The sequence below is a fragment of the Neolamprologus multifasciatus genome, chromosome 19, assembly GCF_963576455.1.
Source record: "Neolamprologus multifasciatus chromosome 19, fNeoMul1.2, whole genome shotgun sequence".
NCBI classification, from domain to species: Eukaryota; Metazoa; Chordata; class Actinopteri; order Cichliformes; family Cichlidae; genus Neolamprologus; species Neolamprologus multifasciatus.
Window position 1 is genome coordinate 17958990 of NC_140457.1, and position 10125 is coordinate 17969114.

General features: G+C 42.4%; 2 protein-coding genes across 6 annotated transcripts in view; one reads left to right on the plus strand and one right to left on the minus strand.

The window, feature by feature from the left end:
- asap2a (ArfGAP with SH3 domain, ankyrin repeat and PH domain 2a) overlaps nucleotides 1-6251 on the plus strand; it is a 60061-nt gene extending 53810 nt beyond the window's left edge. For all 5 annotated transcript variants that reach the window (XM_085144283.1, XM_085144284.1, XM_085144286.1 and 2 more), the window contains 6 exons: nucleotides 493-633; nucleotides 1011-1107; nucleotides 1514-1572; nucleotides 1685-1764; nucleotides 2340-2459; nucleotides 4094-6251. In XM_085144283.1, the coding sequence (XP_085000409.1) occupies nucleotides 493-633; nucleotides 1011-1107; nucleotides 1514-1572; nucleotides 1685-1764; nucleotides 2340-2459; nucleotides 4094-4168 (572 nt within the window). In that variant the 3' untranslated portion in view covers nucleotides 4169-6251. The remainder of the gene's footprint in view (nucleotides 1-492; nucleotides 634-1010; nucleotides 1108-1513; nucleotides 1573-1684; nucleotides 1765-2339; nucleotides 2460-4093) is intronic.
- Nucleotides 6057-10088, minus strand: itgb1bp1 (integrin beta 1 binding protein 1). The gene is made up of 7 exons (XM_085144296.1): nucleotides 9961-10088; nucleotides 8247-8361; nucleotides 8082-8160; nucleotides 7871-8001; nucleotides 7656-7748; nucleotides 7110-7259; nucleotides 6057-7025 (listed from the first exon to the last, which is right to left on the minus strand). The coding sequence occupies exons 2-7, from the start codon at nucleotides 8316-8318 to the stop codon at nucleotides 6942-6944; spliced, it is 609 nt and encodes a 202-aa protein (XP_085000422.1). The 5' UTR covers nucleotides 8319-8361; nucleotides 9961-10088; the 3' UTR covers nucleotides 6057-6941.
- Between the last annotated feature and the right edge of the window lie 37 nt (nucleotides 10089-10125).

The following is a 10125-nucleotide window of genomic DNA, read 5'->3' on the forward strand; positions in this document are numbered from 1 at the left end:
ACAGGAGAAATAAAGGCGAATGTAGGTAGAAACCACTGTGAGCGAAACACACCGACAAGTATTTAATAAATCTGTCACAGTTTATATGAATGGAAAAAGATGATCTCATTCTCCAGATAACACAGATAACCTCACTTCTTCTGAAGCTGGCCTCTTTGCCTGCCTATAAGGAAGTGATATGAGTGAAAAAATCAATAAATAAAATCTAGTGACTTGCCACAGTCGGCCTATAATACCATTAGTGTCTGTTTGTAGTGCTGCCAACAGAGCAGAGGACGAACAACCAGCTGTGTCGCCCCCCCTCACGTCCCCACAGCTCCCAGCCTCGGCATTCATTGCCCTCATTAACCGTCGCTCTCAATTACACTGAAATGGAAACGACTTGACTTTATTAGTGGACGCTGGTTCTGGCAAACAGCCCTGTTCTCTCTTAGTCTCCCTTCTTTTTCATTTTAATAACCCCCATCTCCTTTTTCCCCATCTCGTCTCCAGTCCAGTTGTCCGGCCCGGGAGGCTCAGCGTCCAGCACCTGGAAGCCCAGTCCATTAGACCTGACTGGCCGACAGAGGTCGTCCTCAGACCCCCCTAACATGCATCCTCCGCCGCCGCCAATGAGGCTCACTTCCACTGGAGGTATGGCCCCAGTTTTGTGGACGCTTAAATGCTGCCTTTAAGGCATAGAAACTCATTCTCAGTCTTGACCAGAGCTACAGTGAAGTGATTTAATAAGACGCAGTGGACATTTTATAGATGTGTTTGGATCGCAGCTCTTCTCAGCGTCTAATAAAACATTTTACTGGAAGAAAGCTGTTTAATGTTTCACATGCACTTAGCTCACCTTCACAGTTTTCTTTTCTTTCCACATGCACATGTCAAAGGTTCTTCTGACCTTAATTTATCAGTTGATCTATTTAAAACCAGACTTCCTGACTCATCACAACATCACCTTAGTCACATTTTTCTTCACACTGTGAACAAATGAGCTAAAGCAAAGGATTGCTGTGTTCCAGCTCTGGGTCTTCCTACTGCGATGAAGATGGACTCCATGAGCAAGTCAGGTCAGGGGCCACTGGGGTCCCGGGCAGTGCCACCTAAATCTCCCGCAGGGTAAGAACATAAAGGTGCATTTATTTATGCACAGCAAAGTTTTAGATTTGTACTAGAGCTTTCTGAGCTACACAAAAATATTCATGCATTCACACATACACATGAAGATTGTGCACTGCGGTCGTGTGTCTTGTTTTGGCTGCTTGTTTTGCGGGGTTTCTTTCCAAGTGGATAGAGACGCTTCTTTAGCTTCTAGGCTAAACTCCACATCAGGCCAGACAAGTAATAACTTTCCTCCACAGTCGTCCTTTTGTCCTTTTTTTTTCTTTTTCCTTCCCACAGGCCTCATAGTGTTGTGATAAATGTCTTACAGCCCTTTGAGCTTCCTCAAGAGCTCTTTTCTCCATCTTGGTACGACTATCACTCCCTTCTTTTTTTTTTTTATCCTTCTTTTTTTTATTTCCAGAAATGATAAAAGCTTCAGCAGAGGACCCCTAAATCGAACAGAATCTAAAGAAAGAGCATGTGAGTAACATTGCGTGTGAGTTGTTTGAGTATTCGCTCAGATCCCGTTTCTCCTCTGGAAATGTGGAAAGTTTTGTTGTCACCGTGATCTAATTTCCTTTTCTCATTCCAGCTAAGGAACTGCCAGGATGCCCTCAGAACTCCATAGGTCAGTCCCTGCCTCCAGCCCCCATGCCGAGGAAAGCATACTCAGTGAGTCCCTGATTTTTATTTTTTTCAATTACCCCCCCCGTCCCCGTCCCCGTCCCCTTTAATGATCATCCAGATTTTACTTTGCATATTCATTCAGTTTGCAGTACAGACTCATCTGCAGCTTATTTCCTAATTCATGGGTTACTGCCTTTGTAGAGCTGTGTAAGTCCCCTCCCTATTGTTTCAGTGATTCTAGTGCTTGCTTGTAAATTCCCCTTCTGCAGCCTGACTCCATAATTTGGCCTTATTCTGCATGTGAGAGGGCTACTGCTGGCATTTTGTTTCATGTTAGCACATTTTAAGCGTTTTAATATTGCAAAGCGATTTGAAATTGACTAGAAAAACCAGAAAAGAGTGCACGTCTTTCATTTGCGTGGTCTGTACAGTAATCCCCTCGCTGGCTTCTAGTTGTTGGTATTTGCCAGTCCAATCCCATGCAGTGCCGCGATGATTCACAAACTTCATCTTCTCGTCAACTTTGCCTTAGTTTGCTATTTAAAAAGTAAAATCCCACAGATTAACACAAATGCCCTTGAAATCCTGTGTGTGTGTCTGTGCTTGTTCCCGTGTCCCAGAAGCAGAGGCCAAAGCGAGTGAAAGCCATGTACAACTGTGTAGCCGACAACCCCGATGAGCTGACCTTCTCCGAGGGCGAGGTGATCGTGGTGGACGGAGAGGAGGACCAGGAGTGGTGGGTCAGTATCTGTCACGTTGAAGACTCGGTGTGCAAGTTGTTTTGTGCATCTTGGATGTTTGCACGTGTTTTCAGATTTGAGATATTAAACATTCTTTGATGGATGTCGGCGTTCTTTGTAACTTTGATAAACCATGAGCTCATTCCCTCCTCCTCTTTTTCCGAATGCTGCTGCTTCTGCTTCCTCTGTGGAGCCCCTTGTGTGAACGCTGACCAGCTGCAACTTGTTTTCTGTGAGCCACCCCTGCAGATATGACCGTATTTAGTCAGTCTCACTTTGTGTCCCTCCATGGATCCAGAGTTTCCCCCCCGAGGACCCCGTTGCCATGCTTCCTCTCTGTCCTATGTCCAGCTACATTATCACTCTTTTTGTGTCTGAGATATCAAATAACAGCACAGAGCTGCTGCTGCACAAACGGGTCTATCATATACTATAAAGTCTGTTTCCTATGAAAATATTCTAGAAAACCGGCATAATGAGGAAAGAATGCTTTACAGTGTTTAAACCATGACTTTTATCTCTGATGTAGTTCCTCTGATAAGCTTTGATCAGCATTTGATGTTGTTACTTGCCATGTTTCATTTAACTTTATCGGAGCAGAAACATGTCCTAGCTTTTTACTTTCAGGTATAGACGACCTTTAAAATGTCTTTAATGGAGATAATAGGTACTGTCTTCTTTATCCTCAAGGTAATTTAAAAGGGGAAAGTCTTTTACGTGTAAAGCTCTGTTTGTTGTGACGTAGCCTTTTATTACTCTTTGCAGATTTAGATGGTGTTTCTGTTGATTCAGTTTTGTTTGACAAAATCCCGATTGATTTACATGGATACATGCTCATTTTTCATATAGCTGAAGATGTATTTTTTAGATTCTGAGGCAAACAAAGAAAAAATAGAAGTATATCAACTAAATCCAAGCACTTTAGAGCCTCTAACGCTGCCTGCTGTATATCCTGATGATACCTGCATACATGACAAATGCTCGTTTCCCCCTCTGTGAGCACTGAGGGACTGTATCTGTGCATTTTCACACTTTTAACTCAGTATACTTGTGTCAAGCATTATAATATACACCAATAAAAGCCAAAGAAGTATGTAAGTAGTAGTTTTGGGATTTAAAATATCAAAACTGAATCACATGGGTTGAAATCACAAATATTGGAAAAGTCTTCCCCACCTGTTTTTAACTACTCTGTCATTTTCTGTGGTGTTTAGTACTGTCGTAGACTGTATGTTAAAGATGGGCGTAGCTTCCCTCTATAAAAGTGAAGCCAATGCTGAAGTGCCTGAAAGCTGCATTATTTTATAACGGCCAGCAGGTGGCAGCACTGCTTATTGCCAAAACAGGTGCAAGAACAAACCCTGTTGCTCATTTGATTTGATTTCTAACCTCAGTAAACGCTTCAAGTCTTATTGCATACAGCTCAGTCAGATCCAGGTGTTTGTCCAAACGCTCAGCCTGAGGCTACACATCCCCGTGGCTATGTCCATCTTTTAGATAAAGTCTGTGGATACTTTAGTTGACTCAAATAATTTAAGCTTCTACCCAAACAGACTAAACCCCTCTGTTTTCTTGTCATGGCTGCCTCATATCGTCCTTCGACCTCACGTCTCATCTGTCTTTGCTCTTCACAGCTGGGCCACATCGAAGGCGAGCCAATGAGAAGAGGCGCCTTCCCCGTTACGTTTGTGCACTTCATCGCCGACTGAAATCCGGGACTCGGGAAGTATCACACGTCCCACTATCACCGACAAAACATCCACCATCGCCCCAGTGTTTGCAGTCGACGTCATCGGCACCATCATCACCATCTCCGCTGGCGTCTTGAGCGAGCTCGTTCAAGCGTCACTGCTGCTCCAGCGAGTCTGGGTGTCACAGGGGACTCATCGGACTCTATGTGGTTTTAATGCTTGCAGTTAAAAAAGAAAAACAAAACAAAGATGATTGTAGTGAATGTCCTCTCGCAATAAATGCACTTTTCTTGTCTTTTCCCTTGTTGACATGTATGTACAGGATTCCTCTCATCCATTTTCTCCATTATACAGACAGTCCTTAAAGCGACAGCACTGAGAAGATCACAGCGTTGTGTTTTAACTTACTAACAGCTGTCAATGTGAACTTAGTCCCCATGCTTACATTCCATATCTGTGCATGAGCAGTTCTGAAATGCCTGCTTTTAGGTGTAGCTTTCCACATATGTAGTAGCCCTCCCGTGTGGAGGTTTTCCTAATGGTGCTAAGTTAACCTTAAAATATGCTGGAAGTTGCACCCAAGGGAGCCTTTCCCTGACCCAATTTCAGTGACGGACTGGCAATCGAGAACGGGGATGCTGCATGTTAAAATAGCCTCCAGCCCATCACACCTGGGAGAGTCCACTTTCCCGAGCCGGCATAGAGTAATAGGAACATGCATCCTCTGCAAGGCTTTCCCCCACACATGCACACTGCCTGCACCAATTTAAGCTGCAGGGCAGGGGGTCATATTCAAAAGCAACACTCCAGTTATTCCTCCTCTTCTTCTTCCTCCTGATGCAATGCTGACTGGAGCTGCAACAGGCAGTAATTACCTTTATGCTGAGTCCTGACACCTCAGGCCGTCTCCGCCTGTCATCTGCCTTATTAGAGGAATAGAAGCGTGTGCTTGTATGTGTGAGTGCATGTTTTGTCTGTACGGAAATAAGCTGCAAACTAAAGCATATTCAAATAACAGGGAGCAAAAAAAATGAGAGCGTGGGAATGAGATGAAAAGCGGGAGTAAGCTCTGTGACTTTTGTTGCTTCCTCGAGACTTTTTCTTCACAGATGAGCTAAATAAAGAGAGGGAACACCCTTCCTGCAGCTTAAGCCTCATATAGTACTTTTAAGACAAGTTTATCTAATGCGTTGTGAAATAAATATTAAACATAGTGTAATTAACTTCATTCTAGTTGCAGAGCAACTTTCTCTCTGTTCATATTGTTGATATTTAGGCATTTAACCTGAAATCGGAGCCTTTTGTGGATTTGTGAATGACGAGAGCGTGGTAGCTGATGCGCACTCTCCCCACCGTGTTGATTATTAACTCACTGGATTGTTAAATCTGTTTGTGTAAATAGAGCAGGTTTTGTTTGTGGATATTTAAATGTAAAATGTAAAATATTGAAAATAAAAGGGAGGAAAAAAAAAAAAAAGATGAGCAGGTTAACCAGGGCAGTAAATGTCTTTTAATGCACTGTGGTGATGAGCAGTCACACAACCTCAGCTGGGCCTGTGTGTGTGCTGTAAACATGAATACAGACACGAATGTGTGCACACACACACACAAACACTATTCAAATCATTCTCATCAACAGTCTGTGAATCACTGCATTGACTCCTAACTCTGTTGTGCAAGTAAATCGGAGAAAAAAAACGAACTGGAACAATAAAATCTGAAATAGTGCGAGGCGTCGGTGTGTTTCTTCTTCAGAGTTTGTGATCCAGCAGCAAGTGTTTTTTCTTCCATTACCATATTTTCGTGACCTGCATTTTAAAAACAATCTTGTCAAGCTAAGAGTTAAATGATGTCTTATGAGCTCCCTCTGCTGGCAAATGCACTCAAGAAAAGGAAAACACTCCTCTGCTGTACCTGATCCACGTCTTTATTTTCCTTCTTCACACACATTTTCAACTGGACCAAAGTATTATTTCACAAGGTGAAGTCAAGTTAGTACCACAACTGTAAACAAGTCCCACAAAATCTTACATGTGTCGCTACCAGCCTGTTAAAATTTACTTTTTTCCAGCTAATCACACTTTTGGTACCAAGAGTTTAAGATTTTTTTTAAAATAAGCTCAAGTAAATCTTTAAAAATGAATAAATCCCACAAATTAAGATCAATTTGTCCAAAAAGTGAGGCGATATTTGTAACATTCCTTCTGGTCAAAAAGCAACCACTATTGTACCAATACTGCTGTTAGAAAACAAAACACTCACAGGGTTTCAAAACCTGAAGAGGGATTTGAGTGATTTCCTCTTGAAGCCAGCCTTAACGTCTGTGTACCGAGCAGTTAATCTGATGATTGTCTTCCGTGAATTAACATATGCCAGCAAAGTTTTAGCACTATGTAGTACCATTGCGTACATTAAATACACTTAACATTACACTTATAAAAGCTCTGCATTGTGTCCCAAAGCTATATTTAATGGAACCGTTTCCCTCCTTACTACACCTTCTTTTAATATTTATTGTGAGAAGGCAAAAAAAAAGGAAGCAAATTCCAGGGAAGTGACTCAGGAAAATTCACCACAGTTCTGTTTTAACTGGATGGATTACAGGAAGGGGAACAACAGCTAGCTCACGCCAGACTTTTCCATCAATAACAAAGATTACGCACCATTAAATCTGCCCTTTAGATGACCTCTCAGGAGGGTAAGAAAGCAAAGGTGCAAAATTTTTGCCAATAACAATGCTGGTTGTCTAACTGTTGCTGGTTTTGCAGATGTTTCGCTCTCATCCCAACTCTCACTCAGAGCCTCTGGACTTGTCTGATGTCAGAACGCAGTCGAAGGAGGCCGACAGCACTTTGCAGATGGACTGCGCCTGCTCCTGTTCAGACAGACAGCAGATGTCACGCATCAGGCAAAGGAAACGCACAGTGACCGTGTAAAAGACCTTCCATTTCGTACTTACTGAGCTGCTGCACTGGTACACCCAGATGCTGCACTCTTCTTGCTTTGTGTCGGTGGTTTTCAGAGCCAGCAGGTTCTTCCCCGCGCCTAGGCCGTCATCGTAGCACAGCATACGCACGATCAGGTAGAGAGGATGGCGATGCAGTACATTCTGAGAGTGGAGAACAAATACACATAGTAGGGGTCTTTTTCAATTTGTTAACTCCGTTTCCAAAAAATGATTTGCAAATCATTTGTGTGCCATGTTTAATTTAAGTTAAATTACGTTAAAATTAAACTGTTAAATCAAATCACATCAAAGGTTGGAAGTGTGAAATTTCACTGCACATTCACAGAATTCGCGCTCACTTTGAATTTGATGCCAGCAACATTTTTCAGTGCATTGAGGGCAGGAGCATGTTTACCACCCTGTTGCATCACCTCTTCTTTTTAAAATTCAGGTAACCGAGGAGCTCAGTTGTTGTAGTTTAGACACCAAATGTTCCTCCGTTCTTGGGATACTCTTTGAAATGACTGTGTACCACCTTTCTATTCCTTTACTACTCACACAGTGGTCCAGCGACGCCACCTTGACGCCGTACTTGGACACTACGAGAGCCATCTCCTCATCTCCGGGAACAAATGGCAGCTTTCCATCTTGCTATGAGAAGAGGAAGCAAAATTTGCAGTACCTTCTCTGTTTTATATCAGAATAATTACAGCATGTTTCCAAGGAGAAAGGTTAAAGTTAAAATGTGCCCAGATCTTTCTCCAGCTTCTTACCTGAGCAGCATCAATGTAGTTGATGAGGTCCAGCGGTTCCTGGAGGGTCTTGCTCATGTCAAACTTTAACTTCTCAATAGCACCCACATATTTCACCCGAAACTCAGCGCATGTCTCAGATGTGTTGTTCCCTATAGACAAAAAAACCCCACCAGTTAGAAAATTAAACTGCGAGGCTGCTTCAAAATTTTAAACAGGAAGTCAAGCTGACCTGAGCTTTTGGTGGAGTCCGTGTCAAGACTGGCAACAGTGCTCGATCTGGAGAGTCCTCCCAAGCTGGAGTCCACAGACTGCAGTGAGACAGAAACATTAGACAGCGCCGCCTTAATGAAACGCAAAGACACACATGTGTCCGCATGCTTGTGTTGTTAACCACCTTGCTCTTTGTGCTGATCTCACTGCTTTGCGAGCTGCTGCTGCTGTGGCGCTTTTTGCCTTTCCGGAACATCCTTCACCATGACGACCGCATCCAGCCCTCCAGACCTGCTGACCTGGATCGTCACAGGTCTCAGAGTTAAACACGCAGCATGGCTGCCTTCTCAGGTGTTAATGGAGCCCATAAATAATTAAATGCAGAACACAGGAGCATATACGGTTTGAATAATTGATACTTAGTTTCTTTCTCTTTCTTATAAGAGAAGAAGAAAAATAAAGATGATCCCACACTGCTTAAATGACACTGGGGGTCTGGGCTCTGCGGAGGCCAATCCATGACTGATAGTATTCTACTGTGCATTTCTCTAACCTGGTATGCTTTTACTGCATTGGCAGTGTTTTTGGGATTACTGTCATTCTGGAAAATAAAGGCGTTGCCAATCAGGCCCTTTCCCGATGGCACTGCCCAGTGGATTAAAATCTGATGGTACTTCTTCTGTGTTCATAATTCCATCAATTCTGAAAAGGTCCCCAACAGCACTGGCTGAAATGCAGCCCAAACCATGAGAGAGTAGTGCGTTTTACAGATGGCTGCACACATTCACCAGTGAACCGTTCTCCTCTCCTCCTTTATACATGCTGATGACAATCTGAACCACTAATGGCAATTTAAAGAAAGAAAAGATTCATGGGTGTGTGTTTAGTGGCTTCATTGAAAGTAAAATATTAAGAAATGAGGGCTGGCTCAAAACAACTGTAATATGTACAGTTGATATACTGTAATAGCTTTCATGAAATTCATGAGATTTCTTGGATATTTATATAATTTGTATTACTTTGGCAAGTACATGTTTCCAGTTGGTTTCTTTTTCAAAAAAAATAAAATAAAAATTGGGCTTTATTTTTATTCTAGCGAACCAAAATCCTTTCCCTCAATCTTCTAGACCAGTTTTAGTTAAACTATAATAACCTTGAGTCATCCACACAAAAAGACATCCTAATTAAAATAACAACATCCACAAGTGAAAGGTGAGATATTTGTTCAAGTAGTTTCTTCACGTCGGAAGGTGTACTTGTCCTGGGAACTCTGAAAGCAAAGTTAAACTAAGGCTAGAAAAGCCCAAACAGAATAATGTTGAAGATGTTCTGCTGTCTATATTCAGTCACCACCGCTGCTAAACTGCATTTCACTTTCAACTTGGGTTTAATCACGTCTGAGTCTGAAAATAACTCAGGACCAGAATACTCAGAATAACAGACGATATAACACTCAAACAAGAGCCTAAATTGATAATATCGATTATAAACACAAATTTGTGAGATCATTTGTACTTTTTAACATTATAGTATAGTATTACAGTACTATTTAACAACGCGTATAACCACCAAGTTAAAAACAGGAGCACCATTACCATTTAAACAGGAAACTACACCTGCTACTGTAACAGCCTCGTTTAGGTGCGGTTTGAACAGCGTGTCTGTAAACAGATGAAGCTAACGGAGTCCCAGGCTACAGACACCAAAGGTTAAGACACCTATCACCCAAACTACGAGCTGCTCTGTGCTTGTAGTGCTGTAGCTACAAGAAGACCTGACTCAAACTTATCCTACTCACTCTTGGTCGCATTCATTTTAAAAGTTACAAGCCGAGGACTTCCTCGGAGGGGCGTGTGAAGAGAGTGAATTATCTAACGCTAACATGACTTGAAACATACCTGTTGTACCGAGGTGCTCTCAGTGTACCGTTTATCTGCTTTTCTTCCAATCCACTTTCTATTTATCCACAGTTTGACTCTTCGGCTTCCCTTTGAGCTTTGAAGCCTACACCCAACACCACTTAAAGGGGACGCAACGCAGTGGAAAAATAAACACATAAAGAT

Bases quoted from the DNA above. Each gene is read 5' to 3' on its own strand.
- itgb1bp1 (XM_085144296.1), bottom strand. From the start codon at position 8,318: ATGTTCCGGAAAGGCAAAAAGCGCCACAGCAGCAGCAGCTCGCAAAGC. The intron at 8,161-8,246 runs GTGGTTAACAAC...GTCTCACTGCAG, and splicing joins AGATCAGCACAAAGAGCAAG to TCTGTGGACTCCAGCTTGGG. The intron at 7,749-7,870 runs GTAAGAAGCTGG...CTCTTCTCATAG, and splicing joins ACTACATTGATGCTGCTCAG to CAAGATGGAAAGCTGCCATT.